At 39.5% G+C, this 13,749-nt stretch overlaps 1 protein-coding gene across 8 annotated transcripts in view; it reads right to left on the reverse strand.

The window, feature by feature from the left end:
- CDK8 (cyclin dependent kinase 8) overlaps positions 1–13,749 on the reverse strand; it is a 159,073-nt gene that overhangs the window by 94,181 nt on the left and 51,143 nt on the right. For 4 of the 8 annotated variants that reach the window (XM_065581432.1, XM_065581430.1, XM_065581431.1 and 1 more), the window contains exon 2: positions 4,528–4,603. The exons of 2 other annotated variants lie outside the window; for them this stretch is intronic. In XM_065581432.1, the coding sequence (XP_065437504.1) occupies positions 4,528–4,551 (24 nt within the window). In that variant the 5' untranslated portion in view covers positions 4,552–4,603. Of the gene's footprint in view, positions 1–4,527; positions 4,604–13,438; positions 13,586–13,749 lie in introns of all 8 variants that reach the window. 2 more of the 8 variants (XM_065581429.1, XM_065581428.1) reach the window with 1 other exon arrangement.

Consider the following 13,749-nt stretch of genomic DNA (forward strand, 5'->3'; position numbering starts at 1 on the left):
TTTCCCATCTGAAATTTACCTGTCTCATAGGGCTGAGGAAAGGTTCAGTTTTTTCATGTCTGTTATATACTTTGAAGCCTCAGAGGTAAAGTTCTATATAAATGCAAAATATTACAAACTGATATTTCAGTGCATGAAATCTTACTGTAAGTGAACCACATGCTTCTTCTCTACCTCTATCATTAAGTAAATTCAACAGGAAAAAAAATAAGAAAAAGCAAGGCAGTGTACATCACTGGATAATTATACAGAACAATGTTCAACTAAAGGATCAATACAGTAGAACATTCAGCCAAAATTATGTAAGAGGCAGGCTTCACAAACGTTTATTATGTTGGAGAAGTGTAGGGGTGGTCAGGGGAAGGAGTGAAAGAGACAGTGAAAGGCAAAGAGGAGAATGTTTCAATAGTATCTCTTACTAGGGTAAGTATTTCAATTAACATGATATAACAGAATTCAATTTTACATAAGTACTGAAACTATTCTACCAAAATAAATGGGGAAGTTGGTTTGATCAAAACAGACTTGTTCAGTCAAGGTACTCAAGTTGAAGAAGAATTATAACAAAATATAAGAATGCTCACATGCAAGCCTGAAAAACAAATAACTTGAGTGCACACACAGCAAGTGACAGCCTACATTCCAGCTCCAGACCCCACCTCACTTCATAGCTCTTTCCTGTATCCAGGGCACAATAGCAATTTTTTTTCTTCAGGCAGTTCCTATCAATCCAGTCTTTAGCTCAGATCTCTGGATACAATAGGTGCTAGATGAAGGGAGTCCTGAGAGTACTGAAAATAAGTTATTGAGATACAACTCTTTGGAAGCTTGAAACTGGAATTTAATCTGTCATACACAAACACAGGTGTTATTGCAGAGTTGTCAAAACAGAGATGCTTGGCTCACAAATAATGAAGATTTACTTCAAAATGTATTCTTTCCAGGTGAAGAGCTACCCAGATGGATGAAATACAGGAGTTTCAATTGCTGAGGAAACTATGTTTTGAAATGGAAATTCATTATACATGCAAGTCAAGCTTTCCTACTTCCTCTGACTACTCCAGCACTCAAATGCATATAATGAAACATACTCTAGAAGATCTCTTTTTAAATTAACAAGACTGGCATTTATTAATTTTGCCTTGAAAATTCATGACATGATTATATCAAACAGTTGTATTAATTAGATGTACAGATGGAAGCTTATTTACAATATAACATTGCTGTTAGGTATAAAGCTGTGTGTCTATACACACACACACACACACACACACACACACACAACACAGATACAAACAATATAAATAGACAAGCTGGAGAGGAACCACAGATCCCACTCTGGCCCAGTACATCTTACAGGCCTTCTTTCATTCTATAACTGTCTCGCCATTCCATTGTGAAATATCAGGCATTTTTTTATTACTATTACTTTTAAAACAATTAAAATAATCCAGTTTTCAGGACAATCTATAATATTATTTCAAAAAATACTACAATAAAAGAGCATTCAGTTGCAAGGTCAAGAACTCAAAAGTTAAGAAATGCCAGAATTAAGGCCCGAATTCACTGGCCTTGTGTGCATGTATCAGCACAGTCTTTAATTTGGTCACATACTATTTTTCCCCTCTCAGGAACCCAGACCCAATCAATGCATGCAATGGTTGACGCTCTGGGGATGAATAAGGGTTGTGTATTGAAGGAGACTTGTCTACAGGACCCCGTCTCACTTGCTGCAAATGCTGGACAGAATGTAGTGAATGAGGCAGTGGATTGCAGGAAGGAACGGTCTCACACTTAAGGCAGCTGATTGCTACCCTGGAGAATTGGATTCTCTGGATATTTTTTTTAAAGGTAATTTTAAGGAAATTTCCTTTTTTTTTTTTAATTGAAAAACAGAAGTTCCAAACTGTGGAACCATACTTCCTCAGCTTGGATCATAAGAAGAGTTAGAACCTTTAGATCCACAGCTGGATAATTAAACAAACATCAGTGCACAAAACCAAACAGGATACCCCACGATAGCATTTGGAAGGGCGAAGGGGTGGGGTGGAGGAGCTGAAAAAGTGGCAGGGACTGTTCTTCCTGTGTGTTTAGACAGTGCCTAGCATATTGTAGGCACTGCTAACAGTAATCTTCTAATTCATTTGATTTAAATGGAGTTACTGGAAGCCCCAGCTGGCTGTTATTCTCTATGTGACCCAATCCCTGGAAGAAGGATGAGACACTTTGCCAGTAGGTTTCACAGCTATTTGCTGACATCAAAGGAATACAGCAACTGATGACTTTGAGGTTCAATTCCAAGTTCTGTAAGGAAGAGGCAAAGATCTTTCTTCCCTTCTACTGACTGCCTGTCTCCCACCCACCTAGCTCCTGTTGCCTACCCCTTCTGCTCCTCCTGACCCTTTGGCTCCTACAATCCATTCACCCTCCCACCCCTTTCCCTGACCCCTCTGCAGTACTTTCTCCTTCGTTCCTGGATCCAGTCAGCAAGAGCACTGTGAGCATCTCGCCACTCTCAGTTTCAAACAGCTGGCACTACAGTGGCCCCTGGTGTCCAAGAGCAATTCCAGGAAAAGTCCTGTTCAGTCCCTGCAGCCCTGGGACGGAGCATGTTCAAAACTAGAATTTTAGGAGAATTTGGTAGCCAAACAAGTCTATTGTGCAAACTGACATTTTCAGAGGCTCATAACTTGGCCAAATTTAGATGGCTTTTCATGGGCACAGCAAAAGGCACATTCCTAACACAAGGGTGACTCCCTCCACCAAATGTGAAGACCCTGCTCCAAATCAGGGACGCACTATAGCTTCTTGGTGCAACTGTTATGAGCATTGTTTAACATTGGCAAAAAAAAGTTATTTTCACCTAATCTTTCTTTGAAACATCTGAACTGTTTTAGCTGAAACTTTCCAAAACAACTTCAGCCTGAGGCAGATACCCAGTATGGGAAATTTCAGCCCAAATGGCTAGAGTTTGGCAAAGTTATAAGCAACTAAGGACAGGGTCTTATAACGGGAAGTGTCAAGAAACCTTAAATAGCAGCGTTCTAAGTATGTACAGAATGTTATTTCATAAAATGTTATTTCTCTCACCAAAACTTTCATGGACCTTCACAGTCTTACACAGTTCTATGTCACACTATCATATCCACAACAAGTTAATAAAACAAACAAACAAAAACACACCTAGGATTTTCCACTTTTAAGAAAAGGTCAAGTTTTCCAAAAGTGACTGGAGATTTTTTTGGGGAGGAGGGAGGGAGACCTTCAGTGTTGGTGCCTAACTTAAGGTGCAGTAGAGTGGACCGATTTTCGGGAACTGCTTTTGAGTCTGTACCCTTTAAGATGTCTTAGGCTAGGCATCCAAAAATCACTAGTCATGTCTCAAAGTCTTGGCTTAGGTCTTTAAAATACAATTCTAATCTTATATTATCTATTTCATTGGTAATAAAGTAACAAAATTATCAAAATCTAAAGCATCGCACCTCACCCCTCTCGTATCAATGTTTCATAAAAAAAATCTAAGTATTAATTTCAGGAAGATGCTTCTACCAGAACTGTCAATTATCTGCATCCACAAACAGAATGTTTCTGCACCATTAAGAAATCATTTGGGAACAAAATAAGAATTCAAAGGATCCACACAAATATGATCCTGAACAAACATATATTTAAAGATTCATGAGTTTATGTTTTACGAAGAAGTGACAACTCATTTAACCAAAAGAAAAAAAACATTTAAGATTAGTGAATCACCAAATTCTTGACATTTAAATAATTAAGGGTCTTAATATCACCAAGTGGATCTGTTGCACTGGCAAATCTAAAAAATTAATAATCAATGTTCTATATGAATAATAGAATATTTACAGGCTGTATACATTCTGTCTTACACTGAAGTTTTATATTAACTATTTGCATTAAAATGTATTTATATGATTTTCCTCTTTAAATATTAGACCGGAACAAAAACAAAACAAAACAAACAAACAACAGAACAGAGATAATATCCAAACACAATATTGCATTTGATATCTGCTAACTGAAGATATTGGAAATTTGTTTTGAGCTCTCCCCTTGCAATCAGATATGGCTATATTACTTTTAAGGGTACAAGTCTTTGAATGGGAAAGGAAATTAATTGTAAACTAAAATTAAACCATTATACCCAAACTTACTGTAATGAACAGTGCTGACAAATATAACAGAGTTTAGACGGTCACTATTTTAATAAAGAGAAAATCATACATTTATTTCCAGTACTAATCAATATGCATTCAGAGGTATAGATAATTATGATTTATGCTTAAATATGCAATAATAAAATGTAATTTAGGAATTGCATCATTCTTCTGCGAAAAGTTAAACTCTTATATAAGGGAATTAGATTTACTTTAAACCTCAAATTGAAGATTTTCTTCTGTATTTAGAAAGGTAGATTTATTGAATCTAAAACATTAAATTAAGATGTATTCACTTAAAAGATACTTTATTAAAATCTTACTGATAATAAAAAAGACAGTTACTTACTGCTATTTCTCTGCATGCAGACATAGAAATTCCAGTACCTTCTATTTGTTTTAAAGCATAATCTTTATCATCTTTCCTGTGAAAGAAGAAAAGAAGTTTTTAAAACACTGCTATGTGCATTAAGGCAAACTTATGCACTACTCAGATAACAGCTTCCAATCCATTTAAGTTCTGTAAATCATGTTCTTTTGATAGTTTTTAATGCCCTGCTTGCTACCTTAGAAATGAGAGCTAAGCTGTATTAACTACCAGCACCTGGACTGATAACCTCAAATACAAGTAGTCAGTATATTAGAAAACATTTTTCGGTCCTATTCAATACAATGACTTCAAGAATACATAATTTTACATTTATCACATATGAGAAGTTAGTCTTTCAGTGAAGAAATCTGGGGTATAAACAATTCGTAAGATGATAAAATTACAAGCACATCAGCTTACATAGAAATAAAATGTATTACTCTGGAACACTCACAGTACAGATTTTGAACAATCATGCATACTTGTATATCCCAAGAGGTACATTAAATTCATTAAAACTTGTATGTAAGGAAACTTATCTTCCCTTTCCTCCAAACCTCAAAAACTAAAATTTCATACTGAAACACCTGTTCCTACCAATCAAATCCTTGAAGCAGTTTAAAACCCAGCGGTAACTTCAGCGTTTTGTTCAGCCCTGCAAACTGAAGATTCTTCTAGTTCACCATTAATAAATGTGAAATATCTGAAACTAGAAGTTGTGGGAATATTGGGGAGGGGGGTATTTATTTTATTATTACATTTGGTGTTGAAGCCTGTTAACAGCTGCAGCTACAAGGAGCAATGGCAGGAAAGGGCTACCTGTCTTGGACCTCTGGGAAGCCAGGTCTTTAGCCGCACATACACCACCAGAGTCTTTCCTGTCCCAGGAGCTCTATGAGGTGGAACTCAGGACACTTAGTAAAACAATGTTTTCAATCTGTTTGCACATGCTTCATAAGGGTTTGTAACAGGCTAGAAAATTAGTCTCTGAAGATTCTGTCTACCCCAAGTATGCGCCACCTGCACCCAGCTAGTAAGCATGCTCCAATCCAGAGCTGAGTAGGACTTTTTGTTCAACCACTCCTTCCAACAGCCAGGGCCACTATGGCCCTGGGAATTGGAACCGACAACAAACAGACTGTCTCTCCTGTGCTATCAATGCTCCCAAGTAATACAGAGAAGGTGAGAGTAACCTGACTTGTTCAAAAAAGACAGTGACAAAGGCAGGCTGGGGTAGATAGCAGCAAGCTAAGGCAGGACAGAGGAGGAGGGAAAGCAGCAGAGGAGAACAGGCTAAAGAGGGACAGCTAGGGGATAAAGGCAAAAGTAGGACATGCTGAAGGAAGGAAGACACCACTACAGAACGCCCCCCTCTCAAACCTGGAATAGAATCCAGAATTCAGGACTCTCAACATGCCTCAGTTATTTGCAGCACTTGTGAAGCCTTAATTTGCCCCCTTGCTCATAAATATTATGACAGTCTTTAATTAAATTAGCTTATACTGTTTCCACAGGACCTGTACCTTATTCAGTGCATAGGAGGGACGATACTCAAGCAATTAGTCAAGACTGCAGAGTGAGTGATACAGTTACTTCTATACAGCAGAACCTCAGAGTTACAAACACCTCAGGAATGGAGGTTGTTTGTAACTCTGAATAAAACATTATGATTGTTCTTTCAAAAGTTTAGAGCTGAACATTGACTTAATACAAGTTTGAAACTTTACTATGCAGAAGAAAAAAACTGCTTTCTCTTTATTTTTTTTAGTAGTTTACATTTATCACAGAACTGTACTGCATTCGCTTTTTTTGGTCTCTGCTGCTGTCTGATTACATACTTCCGGTTCCAAACGAGGACTGTGGTCAGCTTGTCGTAACTCTGGTGTTCGTAACTCTGAGGTTCTACTGTATTACAAAAGTTGGAAAGTATGTAATGAATGAGGCAGAGGACTGCAGGAAGAAAAAGGATGGTCTGGTGGTTATGGCAGTCAAATCCACCCCGGAGAACCAGATTTTATTCCTGCCTCTGCAACAGAATCTGTAGGTGGTTGAATCTGTAGGTGGTCCTGGGCAAGTCACCGACTCCAAACTTTTCACAGGTGGTCACAGTATGTTCCTCATTTTCTGCATGCCCTGAGACACCTGGGGCCTGATCTGCAGAAGTACTGAGCACTCACAATTGCAAATAAAGTCACTAGGAGCTATGTTCTGAACATATAAAATGCTACACAAATGCTAAATATTCTGAAATAAAAATAAAGCCCAAGGCATCTCAAGTTGGACTCTTAAAATTAGTGGACAATTTTCCTGTGCTTCAGTTCCCTGTAAAATGGGGGGAAATGCTGTTCTTATTTCATAGAGATGCTGTAAAGAAAAAAAAATTGTTTGTGAAACACTCAGATACCTTAATGTAGTGTCTGTGGCAGACATGTTGTTGCTATATAATGATTTTATGAAACTTAAAACTAAGAAAAATAAAACTGGTAAAACTACTATAAAACTCTGTACAACTACCATTTTGCATCAGAAGTGCATCAGAAACAATGACAAAGTTCCAACCCGGACCACGCAGCGATGAGAAGGAACTGGAGGTGTGGTCAGTCTGCCCTGCCCTTTATCGCCTCAGATAGTCACACAAGGCGAGCCAGGGCGCCTGAGCAAACCAATGGACCGTACTTTCAAATTCTCCAACTCCAGACGCATACGTAAGCCTCAGTGGAATACAACAGGGACCATTACCCAAAGTAGAATTGGTTTAGTTTAATGGGAACTAATGGGAAAACAAGCAGGAAGACAACACCATAGCTCTAGAAAAGCAGTCTCCCAATAAACAAGACAACTGCCAGGCTGTTAATGAAAACGCTACTTCCACACCCATCCAAAGTTTTATAGCTGTTTTGCCAAGGCTGGGAGCCAAGAGGTCAAAGGAACACTAAATGGTTAAACAGGCTTTCTGAAAGGGGGAAGGGAGAACTGTCAGTGAACTGTTCTCTGGGGAAACAGACTGACATGGACAGAGACAGGTTCTGTGGGACAGTCCGAACAGTTGGGGACTTCCCAAGCTTGCAGAGGATATTAAGCCTTAGGGAAGGCAAGCATGTGTACAGACGGTTTATTATTTTTATTTTAGTTCTGATTGCTTTGGTTCTAAACAATATTTTGCTTTCAAAGGATGTCTGGTCATTGGATGCCACTGTGCGTAGTTCCAGAGGAGCAGAACTGCAGGTATTAAATTGGGCCTGATGAGGCAATCTCATTTAGTACCTAGGGACTGCATCCCAAAGCCCAGTCTGAGTGGGAGATTCACCTGATTCCACTCTGAGAGGTGACAGCTTGAGGCATCAGAGTCCGTGCACTCAAAGACTGGATGAGGAGTTAGAGGCACAGTTAGCCCAGTGACTGTAATACTGCCATGGAAAAGATCATAAGAAAAAACTGTATTGAGTGCAGGATTTGACTGGTGTGCAATAAACATGTCCTGGGGCCACACATTCAATCAAGAAAAAGCAATACTGAATAGCTACCCACTCTGAGCACTGTGCATCCCGCTCGGTGAATGAGACAAGAGTTCTAAAATAGTACATGATCATGTAATTAAAGACTATCATAATGCATATGCACCAGGGGTCTTACGATTACATGAGCAATCTTAATTCACATATTACACAATTTGAAAGCCTAACTTTGCAAATGTAATTTTCTTGTAATGTAGCTTTTTGTGTGTCTCTAAATATAAGAAGAAATAATAATGGTCATCTCTGGCTGCCACCATGTATTTCAATACATTTCCTCAAATTTTGATACATTTTTTAAAGTACCTGTATCAAGAGAGATTCATAAAAAGGAGTTTACCTCAATTTTTCAATGTGATAACACTTGTTCTATAACCCCTCCTCCTCCTCCTGCCCCCCCCCTTTTTTTTTTGGATCCGCTTTCCTTGTTGTGCAAGGTCTAATTTAGATTGTAAATTTCAAATGCAGGTCCCTACGTGAGAAGGAAATTAGGGACAATCGTGAAAAATTACCAAACTTAGGTTAAAGAACAGCACCCAACAATGTTTTACTCAGGGTAAGTTTTTATCACAATGTATGAACCTTGTTGAAATATGGGCCAAAGTACCTTATATACTGGCTTGCTCAGGGCCTGGGCTATCTGACACAAAGTAAGACACAGCCTTTAAAATAAGAGGAAAGGTAGCCACCCTTTAATTGGCAGGAAAAAGCAGAAAAACAATATTTTACAGAAATTGAGCTATATAAAAGATTAACAATCAAAGTCATTGGAAATCAGTTTATAACTCACTTTTACAGCCAAGTATAAGCAGAAGCAGTACAAGTGATTGCTTGGCAACCCAAACCCTGGGTTCTTGGCAGGCTCACAAATGTTGTCAACTACATTTCCCTCTTGTAGCAGTGGGGCTCTGAGGTAGGTTAACTTTTTTTTTTTCCCCCTCTCTCCCCCTCCCCTCCCCCTCCCCCTCTCCCTCTCTCTCCCTCCCCACACCAATCCTCCATCCAGTAGCAGGACTATCAAAGGAGGTAATTTGTGACCTAATTTTCTTTCACTCTTACCAATAGCTTTGTAATCCACAAATCACAAAACTAACCATGACTTCTTTAATATTTCATAGATTTGCATTTTCAACACAACTGTAAGAAATGTCCTCGCTGGTGATGGGCAGTTGGTAGACTCTGATGTGAATAACGGAAGTTCACTTACCATGTTGGTCTTGAGAGTATTAAGTGTTTACTACAGTTATAATGGTATGAAGCACATAAGCTAGCACATTAGGGGGAATTTTTTTTTAAAATATTCATTTTCACTTGCTATGAAACTACTACTAACGCATATATTACCATATAGAGCAAGTAAGTCTACTTGCAAAACCAATAAGCTTTCCTTCTCTAAAACTGTAAGGTTAGCAATTTAATTAACATCATTTGGTTATCAACCATACACTTTGCAGACCTTCCCCGTTTCATATCTTTGATACTTAATGTAAACAACTCTATCATCAAGATCTCAATGTTAGTTAACACTGGTCCACTACATACCCAAAGGTTTCATCTAGAATACTGTGTGTGTATTACTGGTTATCTGTCTAAAAACAAGATTTTAGGATTGGCAGGGGTTCAGAAAATGGCAACAAAAATTAGTATAATGGAAGCACTCATATGAAGAGATAGAGAAAAGATTGGGATTGTTTACCTTAGGAAGGTGGTGAATACAGAGGGGATAGGATACAAGTATGTAAAATAATGACTGGTTTAGAGAAGGTAGATCAACAGCTTCTGTTATTCCCATCTCAACAGAAAAAAGGGGCATTCAATGAAATTAAAATGTGACAAATTCAAAATTGCTGAAAAATAACTTCACACAGCACATAAGAAACCAAATAGGGTCTTGAAATCAAAAATGTCAGGCAAACTTAAGTACAGGCAGTGCTACCAGGTCCACCCGTATAAAGACTTAAGTAATGACAGTGCTAGTAGAGATTGTAGATAGAACAAAAAATTTAGTGACTGGTGAACTAGTTAAAGAAATATCCTACAGTATTGACAGCACATCCATTTTTCTCTATTTTAATGTAATTTTGTATTGTGTATTATACTATTGTGTAAATATTTTACCACAGGCATAAGAGCATAAGCTATATTTCTAAAGAATGTTACGTAACCAAAATAGTTGCCAAACACTGGAAAAGAAAAAGAAAAGAAAAGTGAGTTCAAATGTACCAACATACATATTGCTGTTACGTTAGCCTGTTAAGAGATCCATTAAAGTTACTATTCACTTACTTAAAAGCATACAAAGCTGAAAGTTGTCCATGTAGATAATCTACAAAACTGATTCTTACCAGTTCCCAAAGTGTTTTCCTACACCCACATGTTCATCTTATAGGGACGATTCTGCCTTGTCAGGTGGTGCTGAGTACCCACTTAACATGGTGCTAAGCACCCCCCAAAGTCTATTGCAGTCAACAGGAATGGAGTACTAAGCACCTCTAGGAATTGCTTAGAACTTTGTAGGATCTCACCTTTTGTACATTAGGTTCCTTGTGAATAGACTGGTCTTCTATATGTATGTACAATGCCCAGCACATGGGGCCTCAATCCTGACTGGGACCCAGGACACTGTATTACTACGTGGCCTTTATTTAAATTAATTTGATCATCTATGTCAAATTAAGTAAAGTCGAAAAATAGCCAGAGACAAAATATTGTGCTGAAGCTTTAAAAACATCAATATCATGTGTGGTTATTCCAACTAAAACATATATTAAGTTACAGTAAAAAGTTCTCTTGGAATTTAAATTAAATTAGTCACATTTTAAGGACACCTTCTTAAAACAGAGCCACATGTTTTCAACTACATATCTGATAGACGAATACTCTGTCTTAAACCTATCAAAGGGACTTCATTCTCATTTCCCTCTGAAATGTCTGCACTAGAACAACTCTAATGAAGTGTTTAATTATCTAAGATGCTCACTCCCCTAAAGAACAGAGAAATCTTGATAATTAAAAGATAAAATATTCCAATACACTCTCTCTCTTTCATATATATGTATGTATGTATGTATGTTAAATTCTACTCAAGTACACCATTAACATCAACAGTATTAGAATGAAAACATGCTAAAGAGCAGATACAATTATTAATGACAAAGTAATTTAGTCTCAGCAGTACTAATTTAAAATTCTCCTTATCTAGCTTCCTTCTAAGCTACTGTCAAATTTGGATTTTACTCATCCAATTAGAAATGAATCTCTGCTATAAGCTATTTTATCTTTGCATGATTAACTCAGACTAGTGCAGTACACCCACCTCCCCAAAAACTGTATAATCAATAGCAGTTTAGTTACTAACAATGAAATACTAAAACACCAAGTACTAGGGGTAAATTAGTAATTATGAGGTATTTCAATTTTCAGTAACACTGGGAAACCAGATAAGGGAAAAACAATTAATAGCCATGATTCCCCTCAACACTGAAAAGCACAAAACTTTGAATAATGAAACTGGAAACAAATATTTTGTTTATTTTTATTATATTTTATTTATACGCATTAATCACAATACATCAAGGTCTAAAGATCAAATCTTCAATACAATGATGGAGAAATTAATACAGAATTAAACTACAGCATTCCTACTGGCAGGGGAGGCTCTATGTTTTTTGCCACCCCAAGCACGGCAGTCAGGCGGCCTTCGGCGGCATGCCTGCAGGCGGTCCACTGCTCACACAGATTTGGCGGTGTTTCTGCGGGTGATCTGCCAGTCCCGCGCCTTCGCCGTACCGCTGCCAAAGCCGCGGGACCGGCGGACCTCCTGCATGGGACCGGCGGACCTCCCTCAGGCATACCACCGAAGGCGGCCTCACTGCCGCCCTCATGACGACCGGCACGCCGCCCCCCAACGGCTTGCCGCCCCAGGCATGCACTTGCTGCGCTGGTGCCTGGAGCCGCCCCTGCCTACTGGTACTTCCCAAAGTAATGTATTGAAATAAAGCACCTACAAAGGACAGGTGGTGGGGGAGGGGGAGGTGTCAGAAAGTGGCTGCAGATTTGAAAAGAAAAAAAAAAAAGATTTCTGTAAATCATAAATAGGAACACTTATGGTCAATTTTTGGCACTTCTATTTTGTGCTAACCACAGGCCAGGGCCAATATATTATGCTTAAAAGTAACCAAAACAGGCTAGTTAGGCTTTTCAAAGTCTTAGCCTAGCACACCATATACGTAGACCAGGCACCTAAAACGGACACCGGCACTCCCTGAAGAGCCATGCTCAGAGAAACCCTTCCTGACATGAACAACAAGCCTACAAGTCTTCCCTGAAGGGGAACTCTGATCTTATAAACTCTATTCTATTCTCTATAGGTTCTTCTGTCATGCTCATCACTGTAGTATCTGAGCGGGTGATCTGCCGGTCCTGCGCCTTTGCCGTACCCGCCGCTGAATTGCTGCTGAAGCTGCAGGACCGGCGGGTACGGCGCAGGACCGGCAGATCACCCGCTCCATTCCCTGCACTACTGGAATGTCCATTCCACATTCCAGTAGTGCATTAAGCAATATGACTACGGTAATAACGTCAAGTGTTTGTTCTCTCATCCTCTTCCCAGGGGGAGAAATGCATGCAGTGGACATGGAGTGTTTTACTGCTGTATGTTTATGTTAGAGAAGGCACGATCAAAGAAACATGCCTTGCATTTACAGCAGAAGGAGGAGAGGAATAAACAGCAAGTCAGCCTGAATAAAGATACACATTCCATTTTCAACCTTAAAAGCCACTAACATTAAGCAAACAGATCCCTGCATGACCCCCTAGAAACATCCCCATTTCATGACCGTGGGCATGGCTAGGCTCAGGGGGAAAGAGGGTGCAGGTATCTGGGCAAGGGGGGCACCGTGGCTGGGCTTTGGAGGGGAGCAGGTTTGGGTGTATTGGCGGGGGGGGAGGGGGGCGCGCACAGAAACAGGAACTGGGTTGTCATAGGGGTTTCTTTAACTACTTCGGGGGGGGGGATTTGGGGGGTGTGTGTGTGTGTGTGTGTGTGTGTGCGTGCGCGTGTCCGTCCGTATTGTTACAGACATACTTGCTGACAGGTATTTTGAAATAAATTACCAAAATAATTGAAACTGGCGTGATTATGTAGTGTTAAATAAGATTTGCAGAATTTTATAATAATGTGTGCAGAATTTTTAATTTTTTGGCACAGAATGCCCACAGGAGTACCCCTTCCTGAAGGCCCACCACATTGCTTAACCACGGGATACCTGGGTAGGTTTACCATTTTTCAGGTTCCCAAAAAGAGGACACTGCTGGAGGGGGAGAAAGGGTATTTGGAGAGGTTGTGTGTGTACAGGAAGAGGTACCTGGTGACTCACTCTTGAGGTGGGTGGCCAGTGTTGCTCCCGTCATGGTGGCAGGGCAGCTGGCGCAGATCAGGGCAGCAGAGACAGATGTCCATCAGCACCTCCTTGTGGGGCTTTTCCCTCCTCAGGGCTGGGAGCTGGGTGTGCGGGATCTGGCAACTGTGAGGGACCAATCAGATGCAGATATAGGGGAGGCACCAATTGGGAAGTGGACCAAATAAGACTCTTTCTGAGCTGCAACACCTGCTCGGCAAAAACCCCAGACATTGCCTCTTATTTGAAATATCCACACAGACATTGCTTATTTTTTGATTCTCTGTCTG

The sequence above is a fragment of the Chrysemys picta genome, chromosome 1 (genome assembly GCF_011386835.1).
Source record: "Chrysemys picta bellii isolate R12L10 chromosome 1, ASM1138683v2, whole genome shotgun sequence".
Lineage (NCBI taxonomy): Eukaryota > Metazoa > Chordata > Testudines > Emydidae > Chrysemys > Chrysemys picta.